The sequence below is a fragment of the Lynx rufus genome, unplaced genomic scaffold, assembly GCF_022079265.1.
Source record: "Lynx rufus isolate CCGP_SWC_20201006 ecotype Redwood Valley unplaced genomic scaffold, mLynRuf1.p SCAF_8, whole genome shotgun sequence".
Lineage (NCBI taxonomy): Eukaryota > Metazoa > Chordata > Mammalia > Carnivora > Felidae > Lynx > Lynx rufus.
This window is the reverse complement of record NW_025814896.1, coordinates 10,391,845-10,411,590: the sequence shown is the minus strand read 5'-3', so window position 1 is coordinate 10,411,590 and position 19,746 is coordinate 10,391,845. Positions and strand designations below refer to the sequence as shown.

General features: G+C 50.5%; 1 protein-coding gene across 2 annotated transcripts in view; it reads right to left on the bottom strand.

The window, feature by feature from the left end:
* Positions 1–19,746, bottom strand: part of ATP9A (ATPase phospholipid transporting 9A (putative)) — a 129,339-nt gene that overhangs the window by 84,526 nt on the left and 25,067 nt on the right. For both annotated transcript variants that reach the window (XM_047069043.1, XM_047069044.1), the window contains exons 2-4: positions 14,229–14,373; positions 11,953–12,066; positions 6,432–6,540 (exon numbers count right to left, since the gene is read on the bottom strand). In XM_047069043.1, the coding sequence (XP_046924999.1) occupies positions 6,432–6,540; positions 11,953–12,066; positions 14,229–14,373 (368 nt within the window). The remainder of the gene's footprint in view (positions 1–6,431; positions 6,541–11,952; positions 12,067–14,228; positions 14,374–19,746) is intronic.

Here is a 19,746-nt window from a genome sequence, read left to right as displayed (position 1 = left end):
GAAGTTCCCATTTAGTTAACTACCCACGAGCGAAACAACTCTCCATTAATGAATGCATCTTCCCTATATCGTCGTACCTTCTCCTGATAAACTTCAATGGAATACAAATGCCAAAAAGAAAGACACGTATATCCTTTGACCTCAAAATTCAGTCACATGAACCACAATACTAACTAACAGTCCAAAGCGGATTCTGAAATAAATTGGAAAAAAAAGATGTCACTCTTAAGCAGAAGTGAGACCCTGAGGTTATTCTATCACTAGGAAAGGGTGAAGAGACCCTTTCCAGAACTATCTGGAAAGAAATGGGGAAGATGAAAGGTAGCAGCTGGGTTTTAACACCATACATATACCCCAGAACTGAAGAAAGGCGGATTCCCTCCATTTCACATAGACTTCCAGCTTATGGCTTCTGGCTCGAGGCATGCCCAGATGTCCCCAGCAGGAAAGAAGCATCCAGCAACTGTATTCATTGTGCCTCTGTTTGCACTTTCTTTCAAAGCTAATTATCCGTGTGCCTCATTTAGCCCCTGATCACAGGTTAGTCTGGGCAAACATTCCTGGCTGAAGATCTCATGAAAATGCAAAGAAATCCACTGCCCTCAGCACCCGGGATCATCGAGGCAAAGCACTCCACCCCCCAGATTTCGACTTTTGGTTTGAGCAAGACACAAGGAAAAAGAAATAATCCCTTTACTTATTATTCCCTCCCCACCCAACCCACACCCTTCCAGTAACAAAAAGAAGTTTTGCCGAATCGGCTACCACTTCAAGCCCCCTTCTTCTTTGGCTTTGGGATGACAGTGCCACCGAATGCTGTTAGAGGAGACCTCTCAACTCACAAGAACCTCCCTCCAGTCTCCGATCACGCTGCAAATGCATATTTCAAGGAGGAGAAGAAATGCTTATCTATCCCAAAGTGTGAGCCGTACTGGGTTTCCACCAACTTTGTCTAACGAGTGTGTCCACCTTGGAATGAGGGTGCTGGGGTAACAAGTCCCTTTGGACTCACAAACGTGTTTGGAAATTCTTTAAATCTGAGAGCGCTTCTGTAGCGTATGTATAAAGGCTGAATGTCGTAGCTACGGTTGAGATATCCTGGGTGAAGGTGCTGCCCGCAGCTCCTGGCACACAGTAGGTGCCTAGACCCACAGGCCACGGACGTGCATTCAGACAAGCCGGGCTTCAAGTCACAGTCCTGCCCTTAACTAGCTGCTGCTCCCATCTGTAAAAGCCACCTGGCTGTCTAAGAAATAACACCCTAGACCTGCTTCAACACGTAGCTGGCTTTCGGTGGGTCATCGCTCATTTTTTTCTACTGCTTTCCAACGTCAACAGTATTTTTTTCTTTTTTTGTAAAGAGTTGCAATTTTAAAGTTTATTTTTGAGAGGGTGAGACCGGGGGAGGGGGAGAGAGCGAGGGAGAGAGAGAGAATCCCAAGCAGGCTCCGCATCGGCAGCACAGAGCCTGACGCAGGGGCTCGAACCCACCAATCCTGAGATCGTGACCTGAGCCGAAACCAAGAGTCAGACGCTCAACCAACTGACCTGCCCAGGTGCCCCGGACAGTATTTTTCAAACACTTCCAACACCAACTTCTCCCTGTAGCGTGCCTTATCCGTGGATTCCCAGACCATAGGATGGGCTTTCCCACAGTTTCCAGGCCCTCACTGGCCTACATGATCTTCTCCTCTGTTTTCCCAGGAGGGAAACTCAGGAAATACAGCCTAAATGGGAAGAACAAGATGGACAAGATGCAGCCAGAACCTGGGGTATGTATCCCACCCACATCTCACCTGTGGCCTTTGGAAGGAAGACTTCACCACGGCCTCTCTGTGCCTGTGTGATCTGGGAACTAGCACGGGGCCGCGTGCTCAGAAGGGTCCTGTTCTTGGTTTCGTGCTCACCTGCTGCCATCTTGAAATTCTTAATTTCCTTTATAAGTTTATTTTACTTATTTTGAGAAAGACAGAGAGAGAGACAGAGAGAGTGTTCCAAGCAGGCTCTACACTGTCAGCACGGAGGCCGACGCAGGGCTCGAACCCAAGAACCGTGAGATTAGGACCTGAGATGAAATCAAAAGTTGGACGCTCAACCAACCGAGCTACCCAGGCGCCCCCTTAAATTCTTAAATTTTTGAACAAGGGCCCCATGTGTTCATTTTGCACGATGTGCCACAAATCACGCAGCCAGTCCCGCTCTCTTCCACCCTGTAAGACTTACGATGAAGGTCACCTCTTCTGAGAACACCTATCACCTCCTCTCTGATGGGCCCTCCCGTGGCCCCTGGCTCATACTTCCATTTATTTATTCACACCCACCAACATTTAACGGGCCTCTGCCACAATACCATCAACACTGCCTTTCTTGAACACACACCAAATCCCGGGCACGGTGTTAGATTCTTCTCGTACAGGAGTTGTATCTAGAGCAACTCTGATAAGGTAGGGCACTGTTATTACCCCCGATGTACTGACAGGTTAAGGATGTGCCCACGGAGCAGAGCGTAGGGGGAAGCAGGACTCCTGAATCGAGGCAGAGCACAGGCTCAGAAACACTACTTTCTTCAACTGTCATACATTGTGCTCAGAACCAGGAACGCTGTGGTGAAGAAAGGGGACGTTCCTTGACGGCCACCCCACTCCCACACCTAAAGTGTAATTATTAGTTGCATTTTTTAAGTTTATTTATTTTGAGAGAGATAGAGAGAGAGAGAGAGAGGGAGGGAGGGAGAGAGGGAGGGAGAGAGAGAGAATCCCAAGCAGGCTCCACACTGTCAGCACAGAGCCCGACGCGGGGCTCGAACTCACGGACCGCGAGATCATGACCTGAGCCGAAGCCGGCCGCTTAACCGACTGAGCCACCCAGGCGCCCCAGGCCGGTCCTTTTAAAAAAAAAAAAAATTTTTTTTAATGTCTATTTATATATGAGAGAGAGAAAGGCGGAGTGTGAGGAGAGGGTCGGGGAGAGAAGGAGACACAGAATCCGAAGCAGGCTCCAGGCTCTGAGCGGTCAGCACAGAGCCTGATGCGGAGCTCAAACTCGAGAACTGGGAACAGTGAGATCATGACCCGAGCGGAAGTTGGACGCTTAACCGACCAAACCACCCAGGTGCCCCTGGCCGGGCCTTTTCAAAAATGTCAATGTTGTATCAAAGAAAACCTGGGATACGTGCCAGACTAGAGGAGATAAGGAGCAAGGACAAGTAAATGTCACTGGCAACTCTGTACAGGTTTCTGTACCAGAAGAAAAAAAAAAATGCTGTTAAAAACAAGGCATTTTAGATGCTGGGGGGTGGCGGGGGGGGGGGGGGGACCAGGACATTTTAGGAACAAATGGCAAATTTTGAGTAAGGGCTGTAGATTAATAGTAATGCGCCACTGTTAAATTTCCCGATTTTGACAACTGTACTGTGTTACGTAAGAGAAATGCCCCGCTAGGAATTAAACACGGAAGTACTTAGGAGTAAAGGGAATGATGTCTGCGACTTAACTCTAACGACTTAAGAGCGAGAGTATTAAAAAGCAAATATGGCAAAATGTTAACAACTGATGTACGCGCGGTGAGGAGGGTATTGGAGTCAACCACAGGAGTTTGTAACTTTGTTTCTCGTTAGACATTGTTCCCAAAAAATGTTTTCAACTCAATCGGCACAAGTACTGCTATCCTTAATCAGGAAGTGATATCAGAATGTAGGTAAACGACGCCCGTATAATCCAGGGATCAAGGACTTGATATTTTGGCTTCTAGCCGTGTCTCAAGTCTAAAAACGGTGTTGAAAAATACATTTTTAAAGATATCATGGGATACAAAAGAAAAGAGCTCTGCATAGACACACACACACACGCTTGTTTCATTTTGCTCTTGAATTTACTAAACGAAGATCTTGGTGAAAAGCCTCACTCAAGAAAATAGTAAGTAACTAGACAGGAAGGTGAAGAAAGCTTTCTTTCTCTTCCTCTCTCTGAAATCTTCCAGTTGGGCGTTCACACTCTGCTCCCCGCCTCCCCACTAAAGCGCGTCAAGGAACTATACTCACCTCCATCACTTTCTGAGCTGACAGTTTCTTCAGTGCTTTGGGGGGGGGGGGGGCTTTCAGAACAAATGGCCAAGCAGGGGCTGGGTCAGTGTTCAGAACTCTGCTCGGTTTCCCCCAGGGCTGCATTGGCATGACAACAGAAACCACGGGCCACAAAAGGAGACCGACAAAGGAAGACAAGTGTTTAATGCTGGAGCCATCTGCCAATTCTCCTAAGGATCTTTTCAAGAAGTGAGTCAAGCTAAAGGAGGAGGCGAGAAGGGAATCTGCAGGGGAGGGCAGAAAAATCATTCACGGGAGACGCAATTGCAATATGAAAAGGACCAAAGAAGGTTTGGAGCTGGGACAGATGAATGAACGGAATCCACCTAAATAGACCCACAGCACCCTCTCCAATGGGGCTTTTGTCGGTTGCCTAGCATTTTAAATGTTATAGTCAGAATATGTTATTAAGGGAGGATTTAATATACACGGGCCACAAAAAACACCCTGCGGAGGGGTCTTCTGATTACCCACGTGGAAAGCCCAAGCCACCTGCCTTTGCAAAGACGACACTGGGTTTTCTTTCTTTAGGCAGCAAGATGTCCTAAATACAGTAGTTTAGCCATAATAAAGCATTTTCACGCCAACGCTGCACCCCCCACTTCTCCCAGAGACATTCTGCCGAATGTTAAGACCACCAACTCTGAAAATTATTTAAATGCACCAAAACAAAATACCTTCATGCCCTCAGGGGATTAAAAAAAAATTGAGCCCAAAACATATTCCTCCGTCAATATTAATAGAAAGAAAATAAAACCCTGAAACCGTGTGTGAGCGCCTTGGGGAGACTTGAGGCATCAAAAGCAGTTCACCCTCCCTGAGACACCTATCTACCTCCTGGTTTTCAGAATTCTTGACGTCCTGAAGGTTAAACACGGCTTTCATCCATCTCTGCTGCTCCTAAAACATTATCAGTCCCTGAACGGCCTGTCATCTTCAGGGACTTTAGGTAACAGCCTCTTATTTCTGAACACAGCCTTACAGGTTATCTCCTGTAGAATTTGTAGTTGAAACACTGGCTGGGATCGGTAGGTGGGTTCTCAATGGGGATATTCAGGAGTTTGTTTGTTTTTAATTCCGCCAATTTAAAATGCATGTGGCTCCGGGCGCCTGGGTGGCTCAGTCGGTTAAGCATCTGACTTCAGCTGAGGTCATGATCTGGTGATCCACTGGCCCTGTGCTGACAGCCTGGAGCCTGGAGCCTGTTTCAGATTCTGTGTCTCCCTCTCTCTCTGCCCCTCCCCTGCTCACGCTCTGTCTCTCTCTCAAAAATAAATAAACATTAAGAAAAAAAAATTTTTTTTAATGCATGTGCTTTGCAAGGGATTCAGTGCTTAAGGGCTATCTGGTTGCTTCTTTGGTCAGACTCTCCACCTTAAGTTGTAGGATTTTTTTTTTTTTTTAATTTTTTTTTTTCAACGTTTATTTTATTTTTGGGACAGAGAGAGACAGAGCATGAACGGGGGAGGGGCAGAGAGAGAGGGAGACACAGAATCGGAAACAGGCTCCAGGCTCTGAGCCATCAGCCCAGAACCTGACGCGGGGCTCGAACTCCCGGACCGCGAGATCGTGACCTGGCTGAAGTCGGACGCTTAACCGACTGCGCCACCCAGGCGCCCCAGGATTTTTTTTTTAATTGTTTTAATGTTTATTCATTTTTGTGAGAGACAGAGAGCGAGTCAGGGAAGAGCAGAGAGAGAGGGAGACACAGAATCCAAAGCAGGCTCCAGGCTGTCAGCACAGAGCCCAGCGTGGGGCTTGAACCCACCAACCATGAGCTCATGACCTGGGCTGAGGTCGGGGGCTCAACTGACTGAGCCACCCAGGTGCCCCAAGTTGGAGGATTTATAAGATGCCCCTCAACAGAATCCTCAGAGATGCAGCTATAAATCTGGCGCCCACTTAAAAAAACTAATGTTGCAAAGTTGTGGCATTAGTTTCGTAATGTTGAAAGAGTATCTTTCAAAGCCGGGCTCCCCGGAAATACGCAGGAGAGCCTCCTAGCCTCCGCAACCTGCAACCTCAGCACGGACAAGAGGGGCCCCTCCCTCCCTCCCTCCCTCCTCAGCCAGCCGGGGGACAGGGTCAGCCAGAGGAGGCTGCCCAACGAATGGGGTTTAAATCCAGCCCGATGCACAAGTCAGCCACAGGCCAGGCTGCAAGAGAGACCCGTGGCAGCCTACAGGGGGCAGCCTGAGTCCCTCCAGGCCCCGGGCACACGCTGGCCTCCCGGGTGCCAGCAGCCGAGTGACTGTCCCGCCACGCGGTGTCCACACACCCGCCGGCCCCTGGCCTTGACCTCTGCTCCCCGACTGTCCGCGGCCCTGGGGGAGCCGGGAGGGAGGCTGACCTCTGGCTGTGAGCCGGCTGAAGATCTGGCAGTTGACTTCTCTGTCGCGTACGTAACATCGGATCTCCTCCACGGCCTCTCGGATGACAGTGACGGCCAGCACGAAGCCCTGCAGAGACAGGGGAGAGAGGGTGAGCCCCGCGGAAAGCGACTTCCCTCTCCTGGTGCTGGGGACAGACAAGGCCAGAGGCCACACGGGACAGCAGCAGGGCGGGTCCTGCCAACCGCCCCAAATGCACCTGCCCCGGCAAGCCCACTTCTCTGACTCCTTCCTTCACACATACCCCGGGGAAACACTGGCTGACGCACACAGACGGGGGCATCCCTACCCACCACCACGGCAGGGTTTCTAAGAGTCAAGAAGGTGGTCGGTCCACAGGCAGTGGCCGAGCGATGGCACCTGGTGACATCTGTACCTCATCCAGCGGACGTTACTGGAGGGGTGTCACAGCCCCACAACAACCCTGCTCTTACCACTGCGGACATGAGGGCTCTGAGGCACAGAAAGGTTGAGTAATCTTGCCAAGGACACAAAGCTCCTAAGTGACAGGCAGGACACTGGCTCCGGAGTCCTTGCCCTTAACAGCCACATCGTTCAGCGTCCAGAGAAACGTGGAAAGGAGATCAGCCAACAACACAGAGCACACCCGGACCAGTTAAGAAGAGTGAGAGCCATCACTTTTGCACTGACCTCCCAAGTAGGGACATCAACTCTTCACCACATACAATGTAACCCCGTGCATACAAGCACCAACCGCAATGACCACAGTCTGCAAAGAGTTTCCAATTTCCTTAACCAGTGGCTAGATTCCTACACAAGGAAAGGACGGGAGGGAGAGGGAAGGGCCGAAAGGGACTCCAGTCTTCTCTGTAACGCTTTCAATCCTTCTAAAGAAAACACATTGAGGGACGAGCACTGGGTGTTGTATGGAAACCAATTTGATAATAAATTTCATATATTGAAAAAAAAAAAGAAAACACATCGAAGTATCAATTGCATAAATAGCAGCTAATAAAAAGAACACTGAAACTGCCCGACCTTTCCCGGGTCAGGTACCTCAACTCATACAAAATTTGGCGGGGGCTGGGGTGTGAGTCAGCCGTAACAGGAAATCTATTTCCATCCAGATTCCTCCTCTTGTGTCAATAAAGGCAAGAGCGTTCGTTCATTTTTCTTACAAAATACCCTTGTCATCTCTCCTTTTCAAGCCTTTTTTTTTTTAATACAGAAAGCACCATCGCCCTGAAGGTTAGCAGCCGTGATTCTTTGGGGATTTCATTTTTATATTGTTTATCCTGTGAAATAGATGAACTTCCATTCAAAGGACTTTAAATCTCTTATGTAAATCTAGCCACAGATGCGCTGCTTTGTGGGACTTCTCCAAGGGCTCGTTTGTCTTTCCAATCCAGAGCAAGACTGGGACATTCCAGAATGAGAGCTCTAGAGCCGGAGGTGAGAGGAAGCCTGTGGTGGCAGGGCACAGACCCAGTCTGCAGAACGGGTGCCCCCCCCCCCCCCACGCCGCCGGGTCGTTGTTCTGGGCCAGAACCCAGGTGTTTGCTGTTTGTTTTTTGCAAATGTTCCCGTTCCTATCCCTTGCTGCGTGGGCCTAGCGAAATTCCACTGATGTTAATGGAAAGTGTGCACGCATACAAAGACAGGAGCCGTGACCTCCCTGCTGCAAATAAATACCGCCTCCTAAGTTATCCCATCTACTCCCCCTGCCCTGCCCCCCGCAACACACAGTTCCCATTAAACCCAAAGGACCTGCCATCTCTTAGGCTAGAAAATGCTTTTGCTCAGAGATGCAAATGTCGTCCAGAAATAAATTCCAACCATCCAACTTCAGAGGTCCTTAAGATCCACGGATATTTAGAAAGAGGCTTTAACAGGGAGGGCTGGGATTGTCTGAGCTCGGAAAGGGACTCAGAGGCAGTGACAGTGCCCAGACAGGCCATTCTGAAAGTGTTAAGCCTCCTTTTGTAAAGTCGCACATCAAAAATAGATTTCCTGAAGCAAAACCAATCTATGAGCTAGAAATCAGAAAAGCAGTGCCCTCTGGTTCAGGAGGGATTGACTGGAAAGGGGCACTCGGGGACTAGGGTGGTGGAAATGCTCTGTATTTTGACCGAGGTGGTGTTTCCAGGTGTTGACAAATGTCAACGTATTATCTGTGTATTTCATGGTACACAGATTATATCTCAGTAACGAAAAAATCTAGCTCTTCATACAAACAATTTTAGGGATCATTTCAGCTACCTATTGAGGAATTTCTCCCTCTAACATATCAGTACCAAGAAAAAGGTTCTCAAAAGCTAAACCTTAATCCAGACAAGGAACAATGACACCAGTGCCAGAAATTTAAAATTCAAATGAGCGTATTTCCTGAGAATTTCCTGTCCATTGGGAGCAAAAGGAGGCAATTTATTTGCAGGGCTTCCTTTTAATCCTCCCAATGAGCCAAGCAAGTGGACACGATCATGCCTGTTTTGCAGATGAGAAAACTGAGGTTCAAATTACACAACTTCCCAACGTGTAGCCAGGGACCACACCGCAGCCCTCACTCAGCCCTTATCCATAGCTGGCTCTGAAACGAAAGGCCTTTCAGGGTGGTCGGAGACATTTCAAAATGCGTTCTGGTCAAGAACCGGAAAGTGATTCTGCGCACAAAAATCTAGGGGACATCAGCTCTTGTCCCCTAGAAACATGCCATCCACTTCGTCTCTCTTCGACCCCCAAACCTTCTTCTCTGTAGCCCCTGGGAAGAGGCAGGACGGTAAGACCAACATCCTAAACCTTCACAGTGAAAATGTGGCTGTAAGAGAGTCCCAGATGCGGAGTCGAAAATGTCAGGACCGCCAGCGGCAGCTGTGACCCTGCCTGCTTCCCACCTGCGGCCACCGTTCCAGGGAAAGCGGGCGGGGAGGGGGGTCCAGGAGGAGGCAGAGGCCACTCTGACTGCATGCACGGAAGGTCAGGCTTCTGGGAACTCCTGGCATCATTTCAGCAAGGCGATGTGGGCAGGAGCTGGGGAAGGGGGGGGGGAGGGGCACCCCAGTGCTGGCTACTTGCTCCCGCCCACCTGGACTGGACCAGAGGGAAATTTTCACTGGGGCGATTTCTGTGTTTCTTGAATCATGTGAACATCTTACCTTTCAAATAACCACACTTTTAAAAGGCATCCCGGAAAAGGCAAGGTGGTAAGTTACATTTTGTATACATTAGAGACTAACTTTTTTTACACAAGTAACTTAGGGTTTGACTCTAGATAGGTATGTAGTTAGCAGCTGTGGAACTAAAAACCTCCAATGACGTTGGGGTATTTCACATAAAACTCCAAAGCTTCTAACTCTTGGGCCTGGCAACTCCAGGACCACGTTCGCACCTGCTGGAACGGAGCGGACCCTTCCGTTCTGCATGGGACGTGAGCTCCCCGGTTCTCCCGAGGCCTGCTTGTGTCAGCCGGGCCTCTGAGTCTGCAGTGTTCGTGGGTGAGAACGCAACGCGCCGACAGGAATGTTTGTTATGCGAGGCAAGGATGTGTGACAAAAGCCTTCTCCCGCTCCCAGAGTCCTAACTCACCCACAAATGACTCAGGTCGGGGGAGAACTGTTTGCACATCCCCAAAGCACCTTTGCTATTCGTGTGGAAAAACCCAACCCCCTCTCCCTTCTCTGGGCTGGAGCTGCCGGCCTAACCTGTCTGATGACGCGGCACTCGTGGTTTATGGCCACCCGGCCACTCACGGGTCTCTTAGCAACTGGCTCTCTACACCGTCCGTCCATGTCAGTGCACCAAATCCTTATCCTCTCCCACCTGCCACCATAAATAAATACATAAATAAAGCCCCACTTCATGTGAAATACACAGCTTCTACCTGGATACAAAGAGATGTCACTTCCACCCTCTCCACACCCTGGTCACACTGGGCTTCCTTCTGTTCTTCAAATGCTCTGAGCAAATGCCTACCGCAGGGCCTTTGCACTGCTGCTCTCTGTACCTGAGATACTCCCGCCTTCCTATTCAGCCCATCCCCTCCTCGAGATGTTTTCTATGGCCACACTGGCCAAGGCTGCCCCTCTACATTCCCCACCCCCACCTCATGCATTCAACAAATATTAAATGGGCCTGGGACACCCTATCTGGCCCGTGGCCTTATTCTTAGAACCTCTGCAGGACTTTTCACAATTTGAAATGTTTACTGTCTGTCTCCTCTGAAAACCAACTGGACAGGGGCAGGAATTTTTATGTTTCATTCACCGCTGTGTCCCCAGCACATAGCAGAGGCCCCCTCCCCCCGACCCGGCACACAGTCGCTACTCGATAACCATTTGCCCAAAGGAGGCAAGGGAGGGAATGGAGGGGCCTTCTGGTCAGTTCTGTCTCACTTCAGACACAAAGCGCAAAACCCGGTACTTTTCAAACCCTCCTGCTGGCAGACTCTACAGGGACACAAAACAGGATCTCAGAAAACAATTCAAATAGCACAACCCACAAAGATGGAAGCCTTGTCCTTCTGGCCTGACACTGCATCCCCAGAGTCTAGAAACAGGCGAGACAGGCCGTAAGCATGAAATGCACAGTTGCTGAAAAAACTGACTGACTGGCTGAAGGACAGAACGAATGAAGGGCCCGGCCTTTACCACTTCACCAGTCTGGCCCCAGTGGTGTACGAAATGTAGCCTCACCGTTAAAATCCTGGGGGGGCTTGGGGCGCCTGGGGGGCTCAGTCGGTGGAGCGTCCGACTTCGGCTCAGGTCATGATCTCGCGGTCTGTGAGTTTGAGCCCCGCGTGGGGCTCTGGGCTGACAGCTCAGAGCCTGGAGCCTGTTTCAGATTCTGTGCCTCCCTCTCTCTCTGCCCCTCCCACCCTATGCTGTGTCTCTCTGTCTCTCTCTCTCTCTCAAAAATAAACATTAAAAAGAAATTTTTTTAGGGGCGCCTGGGTGGCTCAGTCAGTTGGGTATCCGACTTTGGCTCAGGTCATGATCTCACGGTTCGTGGGTTCAAGCCCCATGTCAGGCTCTGTGCTGACAGCTCAGAGCCTGGAGCCTGCTTCGGATTCTGTGTCTCCCTCTCTCTCTGCCTCTCCCCCACTTGTGCGCGCGCTCTCTCTCTCTCTCTCAAAAATAAATAAACATTAAAATTTTTTTTTAATTAAAAAATATAGGGGTGCCTGGGCGCCTCAGTCAGTTAAGCGGCTGACTTCAGCTCAGGTCATGATCTCGCGGTTTGTGAGTTCGAGCCCCGCGTCGGGCTCTGTGCTGACAGCTCAAAGCCTGAAGCCTGCTTCGGATTCTGTGTCTCCGTCTCTCCCTGCCCCTCCCTCGCTCATGCTCTGTCTCTCTCTCCTTCAAAAATAAATAAACATTAAAAAAATTTTTTTAATCCTGGGGGGGGGGGGGGGGGGCTTGAGGCTGTCCTCTCGAGTAAAAGGCTGCAGATGCCCGGGTGAGAGAGACAAAGAAGCGTCTGTTCCCAAACCCCACGGTCAGCGAACAAACCACGCCCCTTACTCACCAGCGGGACCCAGTAGGTGTAGAGTGCACCGAGTCTCATTTCAGGAACAAACTGAGAGCAGGCAAGAAGCAAGAAATAGAGGTTGAAAAAATACTTGAACTGGTTGAACAACACCTGGAATGACAAGAGAGAGGACAGAGAGAAGAGAGACAGTCACGGCTCGAGTGATGCACCGGCGGGGGGTCGAGTCCGAGGTGATTAACAGTTGAGAGCGGCCCTGCAGACGAGCACAACTCCCATGATGCCTTTTACGTAGAGTTTCAACGCTCCTGCGTATTGTTTAGGAAAACACATGTGGGTAATCAAAACAGAATTCGTAAAAGTCAAAAAAAAAAATGAAGAAACAAACAATGATACACACGGAAATTATTAACACCAAATTCAAGAGAGTGGGTGCCTCTGGGGCCGGGGAGGGCATGCCGGGGGCTTCGACTTTATCTGTGACAAGTTGTTTCTTAAAAACTGTTTTGTAAGTACAGGGAGGCCGCTCAAAATGCTCAGAAGAGGTTTTAGTGGGAAATGTCTCTACTGTGAGGTTGATCAAGAAAACGAGGTAACCTCTCATCTCCACGATATGATCTGAACACCATAAAATAGAGCAGAATCCTGTCCTGTGTGGAGGCGGGTTGTGGGGGAGCCTCGATGGCTCCCACGTGCCCTGGGAGGTGGGGGGGGGGGGGAGGGGGGAGTCTGGCACCACACGCCTTGCCTGGGGCGCTGAGCGGAAATGATGTGTCTCTTGGAGGCTGAGGCAGTAAAGAGCCATTTTTCAGCCAACTCACTCTTGCTCAGTCATGGAGATACTGGAGGCCTCGTGTTCCAGACGGTGTAGCCGCAACACGGAAGAGAGTGTGGCCGCTCGGCACCAGAATTTCCATGAAGGAGAAATAAAATTTTTCTTGATTTAAGATGCTGACATTTGGGGGGGTGGGGGGGGGGTGGGAGGGGGGAGATGTGGGTCGAACGCAGCAGTGAAGGCAGTCAGAGTTGCCCTTAAAAAAACATTCAAATTGACCGTAAGCTACAGCATTACACGTTTGTGTTTCTGGAACCTCTCTCAATAAATCAAACACTCATTTTTTTTTTTTCTTTCCCCTTCCAGCACCAGAACTGATCACTGCTGCTGCTTCTAAAGTCAGCCAGTGTTGGGGCGCCTGGGTGGCGCAGTCGGTTAAGCGTCCGACTTCAGCCAGGTCACGATCTCGCGGTCCGGGAGTTCGAGCCCCGCGTCAGGCTCTGGGCTGATGGCTCGGAGCCTGGAGCCTGTTTCCGATTCTGTGTCTCCCTCTCTCTCTGCCCCTCCCCCGTTCATGCTCTGTCTCTCTGTCCCAAAAATAAATAAACGTTGAAAAAAAAAAAAAAAATTTAAAGTCAGCCAGTGTGTGTCGGGTAAAAATAGGCATTCAATTCAAGCACATGTTGGGAGGCGGGGGAAGGTCTGTAGAGCTGAAATCCACAGATTGGCCTAAGCTAATGTGGAAATGCTAGGACCAGGACTCCAGAGCACGAAATAATAAGTAAGCACAACCGAAATATTCATTAGCAAAAATGCCAACAGCAATTCCTTCTGGATGGTAGGATTAAAACGTACCTTTAAAAAAAAAAAAAAAACATCTCCATACTTGTATCTCCTGACTTTCCTACACTGAATATGCGTTTCATGATGACAGAAGGGATACTTTAGGCAATGATGGGGTTTTGGTTTTTGTAGATTTTTTTTTTTGGTATTTTGGTTACAATGCTGGGTCCCCAAAATATCTTTTTCACTCCTGCCCCTAACACACCAACTAAATGTGAAGTTATTCTAATGGATAAGGTGGCGTCTCAAAGCAGAAATCTCAGAAGGCAGCCTCCCCCGCCACCTCCCCCCCCCCCCCCCCCCCCCCCCCCCCCCCCCGCTAGGTACTCAGGACACGGGAGATGGACAGGCAGCGGCTAAGGCAGCCTGGAAAAGACCCAGGTTATCCGGCCACGGGGACGTTTGTCTTTTTTCTCTTTTTAAAAAATATTTATTTATTTTTGCGAGACAGGAAGAGTGTGAGCGGGGAAGGGGCAAGAGAGAGAGAGAAAGAATCCCAAGCAGACTCCCTGCTGTCAGACTCGGGTCTCGAATTTACCAACCGTGAGATCATGGCCTGAGCCAAAACCAAGAGTCGGCCGCCTACCCGACTGAGCCACCCAGGTACCCCGGGGACCTCGGTCTTCTAAAACCCGGTACCACCACCCACATCCGGTGTGAGAAGAAAATAAAGGCTGTGGCCTCTGCCCGTACGCACCCCAGGAAGAAAGGTGAAGACGTTGTACTTCTGATTGTTGATGACATTCCGAGGGTACCTCTGGTCCCTCTTCTCGGGGTGCCCCAACCACACAGTGCGGGGCCTGGGCTCCCCTCCGCCACAGCATCTCAGCCACTCACAGCACCTGTGGGAAAGACACAGCCACACCGTCAAGGCCACGCCCACACCTGTCCACTTCTCTCCGAACGTGTTCCTCTAGAGCAACTTTACTGGGTCAGGACAACGGCCACGAATGGGACTTCATCATCACGAGAGGGGAAAACAGAGCCAAGGCTTCTAAGAAGCTGTGGTCCAAAATATGCTTTGTCCGCAAGCCCAGATTACTTACGTCATCAAAGCGTAAGATTCATTTTTAAAAGGAGATTTAAGTTAAAAAGTGAATACAGAGCAACACATTACCTCTATTTTACATTTTGCTGATGAGAGAGGAGAGCCCACAGCAGTTATAATACGGCACCCACGGAAAATCCCATTCAGATTTCTACCTCAATCTGTGTCTCTCAAATCGCAATTGTAATCACCCCCAAAAATGTCTATTTCCTTAAAAATAAACAAAATAGGGGCGCCTGGGTGGCGCAGTCGGTTGAGCATCCGACTTCAGCCAGGTCACGAGCTCGCGGTCTGTGAGTTCAAGCCCCGCGTCAGGCTCTGGGCTGATGGCTCAGAGCCTGGAGCCTGTTTCCGATTCTGTGTCTCCCTCTCTCTCTGCCCCTCCCCCGTTCATGCTCTGTCTCTCTCTGTCCCAAAAATAAATAAAAAAAAACGTTGAAAAAAAAAATTAAAAAAAAAAATAAACAAAATAAAAAGTAAAGCAACCAAGTGCGCCAAGATGTGAGAAACCACAGAGTCCGACCTTGAACGACTTCCGTCTTTTGCTAGAAAACCTGGTGTCTTTCCAGAACGCTGCCCGGCTCCACCAAGATGACCAGGTAAACGAGGGGAAGAATCTCTCCACACCCGGATCGCCTTTGAGCAACAGCCCAGAGGAGCCGGCCAGGAAGACACTGGCTCGGGGCCCGGTGTCACCCAGAGCCAGGCCGGCGTGCCCACTGTGGGCCGACTGAGCCCCCAGCTGCCCGGGCTGCCCTGCGAGGTCGGCGCATTCGTGCACCTGCTCCCAGGTGGCCCGCACAAGGCAGGGCAATCCATGTCCGGGGGAATGGAGCCACTCTTGAGAACACCTGTCCTTCCGGAGAGCCCAAACACAAGGCAGAAACCCCAGCCCTGCCGGCCCCCCCCCTCCACGTTGCCAAGTGAAGTGAAACCAAGCAGACAGGGAAATGGTGACTTATGTAATTACAGGTCCACCACGGTCCTCCCTTCTTCCCATCCTCCTACGCGCCAGGCAGGCCCTGGTGGGGTGCTGGGGTACAGAGCGGAGCAGACTCAGCCCCCTGGTCATCAGCAAGCTGCCTGTCCAGATGCTCAAAATTCCCATGACGAAACACAATGCTCTTCCTTAAAAATAGGATGTTTGGGGGCACCTGGGTGGCCCAGTCGGTTAAGCATCTGACTTTGGCTCAGGTCATGATTTCCCAGTTCGTGAGTTCAAGCCCGGCATCAGACTCTGTGCTGACAGCTTGGAGCCTGCTTCTGCTTCTGTGTCTCGCTCTCTCTCTGCCCCCTACCTTACTCGCACTCTGTCTCTCTCTCAGAAATAAACAGTTAACAAAAAATCAAAGAAATACAACTAGCATCTTCATTCCAGTAAATCAGTGCTCGAGTGGAGCATATGTGATCAGGACAGGTTTTACTCCTAGTAACTCATCTGTGTTGGCCCTGTTCTCGGTTGTCCAAAGGCCAGAGACACACACAGGCCTGGACCAGAGGGACCCAAACCGCCGCTGTCTGTGTATAAGCAGCACCCGTGCTGGCCATCGGTGGACACTCGTTAAGTGCACACTGAAGGCAGGAAGCAGGAAGGAGAGAGGGGGAATCACTTCACGGGGAGCAGACCTCTGGGTTAGTGGAAACCGTGGTCATGACTGACCCCTCCGTGATGTGAACCAGCACCCCTCTCCCCATCCTGTAATAATCCTGTAACGATGGCTCCCGCAGTTGAGGGTTTCTAAGCGAAAGCCAGAGAATGACCTTAACAAAACCATCAGGTCGGCTGTTCACATGAGTTTTGTCTGTTTTGTTTTAGCAGAACGTTCTGCACAGCAAGCTGCAAGGTCGGGCCGCTCGTCACGTAAGCCGTAGACGTGTGCATGTGCACAAAGTAGCAGGAGGGTCGTTGCAGGATGCACTGTGGTGGCAAAAGATGGGAGAGGGGCTTGGTGTGGTTCATTCTCTGCGAAATTCAGAACAGTAAGCATTTATCGAGCGTCCCGCTGGAACGAAGGACAATTTGGTCCGGGAACCGCATGTTGGAGCAGCATCTTTGCTCCTTTCTCACAGCCCCACGACAAAACAGGGGTGAGCGTTCGGCACAGGCTAAGATAAAAAACTTTGTGGGAGTGCAAGCTGGTGCAGTCACTCTGGAAGGCAGTATGGAGGTTCCTCAAAAAACTAAAAACAGAACTACCCTAGACCCACCAATCGCACTACTAGGCATTTCTCCACAGGATACAGGGGTGTTGTTTCAAAGGGACACACGCACCCCCATGTTTATAGCAGCACCATCAACAATGGCCAAAGTATGGAAAGAGCCCAAATGTCCACCAATGGATGAGTGGATAAAGAAGATGTGATGTATATCTATATCTATATCTATATATCTATGTCTATCTATCCATACACACACAATGGAGTATTACTCAGCAATCAAAAAGAATGCAATCTTGCCATGTGCAACTATGTGTATGGAACTGGAGGGTATTATGCTAAGTGAAATTAGTCAGAGAGACAAAAGTCATATGACTTCACTCATATGAGGACTTTATGAGACAAAACAGATGAACAGAAGGGAAGGGAAGCAAAAATAACATAAAAACAGGGAGGGGGACAAAACAGAAGAGACTCATAAATATGGAGAACAAACTGAGGGTTGCTGGAGGGGTTGCGGGAGGGGGGATGGGCTAAATGGGGAAGGGGCACTAAGGAATCTACTCCTGAAATCACTGTTGCACTATACATGCTAATTAATTTGGATGTAAATTTAATAAACAAACAAATAAATAAAAGCAAAACCAAAAACAAAACAAAAAACTTTGTGTCACCTGAGCCAAGCGCAGTTACCCCGAGGCCATGTCATTTAGCCAACTTGACCTCATTTATTCACTTTCACCTGCACTGGACATAATCCGCACACGTTCAATACACGACCAACCTGACTTTCAGGTCAACAGCATTTACTGGACACGTACCAACAACAATAACATAAGACCAGCAATCGCTGCTTCTCTTTGGTCCCCTGCTCATTCACCTACTTACTCTGTCTTGTGTGTTTGGCGTGCCGGGCCCTCACCTGGACACTGGGCATTCAGGAGTGAACAAAACAGACGGCTCTTCCCCCTCTGGAGCTTATTCTCTAGTGGAGGGAGGGAGACAGGGTACAACCACCCAAATTAAATAAGGCCTGGGCAAGCAGGGCGGGGGGGGGGTGGCGGGTGGAGGCGTGTGGCTCAGGGAGACTGGATGGTCAGGGAGGCTGGTGTGACGGCTGAGCCGGGGGACAAGCAGCGGCTGCATGCAACCGTACAAAGGAAGCACAATCTGGACAAACTGGAACGGAAACCCAAGATCCAGAGGTGGGAGGCAGCCTGGTGCACGTGCTCATGGAAAGACTGGCGTGGCTGGAATACTCCAACCCCAGGGGAGCAGGGCAGAGGAGGAAGGGGCAGCCAAAAGACACGGGGCCTTGTCTGGGGCAGGGAGTCTGGAGTCTACTCCATGCACAGCGGGGATCACTGAGGGTCACCGGCAGGGGCTGGCCTGATCCGACTGACATTATTGAACGGTCTTGTCTGCCTGCTGAGCAGAGAAGACCCTGCAGTGGGCAAGAGTAAGAACAGGTAATAGCTGTGAGGTTGCTTTTTGGGGTCATGATGTGCTTGAATACTGATTGGGGTGACGGTCACGCAACTCTGTGAATATACTTAAATCTGCTAATTGCACACTTTCCATAGGTGAACTGCAGGGTACGTGAACCGTATCTTAATAAGGCTGTGTGTTTACCCCCAAAAAAGGGGAAACGGGGACTGTTTAGCAAGCTCCTGCCATCATCCAGGCAAGCAGAGACAGCCGTCCAGACTAGAGTGGGGCAAGCGGGTACAGAGTTCCAAAATGTTGCGGATGTAGAAATGCACCCTCTTTAAACAAACATAAAAAGAAATGCATTGGGGCGCCTGGGTGGCTCAGTCAGTTGAGCGCCGACTTCGGCTCAGGTCACGATCTCGCGGTCCGTGAGTTCGAGCCCCGCGTCGGGCTCTGTGCTGACAGCTCAGAGCCTGGAGCCTGTTTCAGATTCTGTGTCTCCCTCTCTCTGACCCTCCCCCATTCATGCTCTGTCTCTCTCTGTCTCAAAAATAAATAAACGTTAAAAAAAAATTTTTTTTAAATAAACAAAATAACAAAAAAAAAAAGAAATGCATTATTTCATGTACCGTTCACAACAATCTTACATGGTGTGTAAGAGCATTGCCCCCATTTTTTTTCTTTTTCTTTTTTTTTAAGTTTTTCCATTCTTGAGAGAGAGAGAGAGAGAGAGCGCGCGCGCGCGCGAGCGGGGGAGGGGCAGAAAGTGAAAGTGGGGCAGGCGCAAAGAGAGAGAGAATCCCAAGCAGGCTCAACACTGTCAGCACAGAGCCCGATGCGGGGCTCAGACCCACGAACTGCGAGAGCACGACCCGAGCAAAAACCAAGAGCTGGACGCCCAACCGACGGAACCACCCAGGCGCCCCTGCCTCCACTTTCACAGTGGAGACGCTGAGCCCGAGGGGACTCAGTGATTTCCCCAACATCTACACTTCACTGGCTCCGCCTGAGCAGGGGAAGCCTCTGCACCGCCATTAACGGCCTGGTCAGCACAATTATTTCACAGCGTTTTCCTGGGCTTTCATCTCCTGAGGTTGGAAGGCACCGTAGGGGCCGACGAGAGCCGTGGCCGCCTGCCTGTGCGCTCCTCAGGGCCGTGCATGCCCCACACCCGCTCACCTTCACACCTGTTGTGAACTTTCCGCCTCTCGGCACAGCCGCCCTTCAATACCTGCTCTGGGATGACAGACGTAGGTCCCTTCTGCCTCTCCCGTACAGTGAGCACAGTGCTGAGCTTTCGTGTAGAGGGCCCCGGAGGGACACCGCTGGAGGACAGGCTCTCCTGTGCTGCCCAGGCAGCGGCCCAGGGGATCAGTGGCACGGGCGTGAGGCCACCCAATGGCGCTCTGCCCAGCCCCGCGCCCAGGACCTGCTGTCCCTTGGAGTCCTCCAGGCCCCGCCGTGGCCTTGTGGAGACCTCCCCAGGGCCCTCACAGTAGGGACATCCTGTCTCCTCTGCACCAGCACCCTGATCCCTTCACCCCCAGGCTTGTCTTCCGAGGTCCTCCTGTCACTGTAG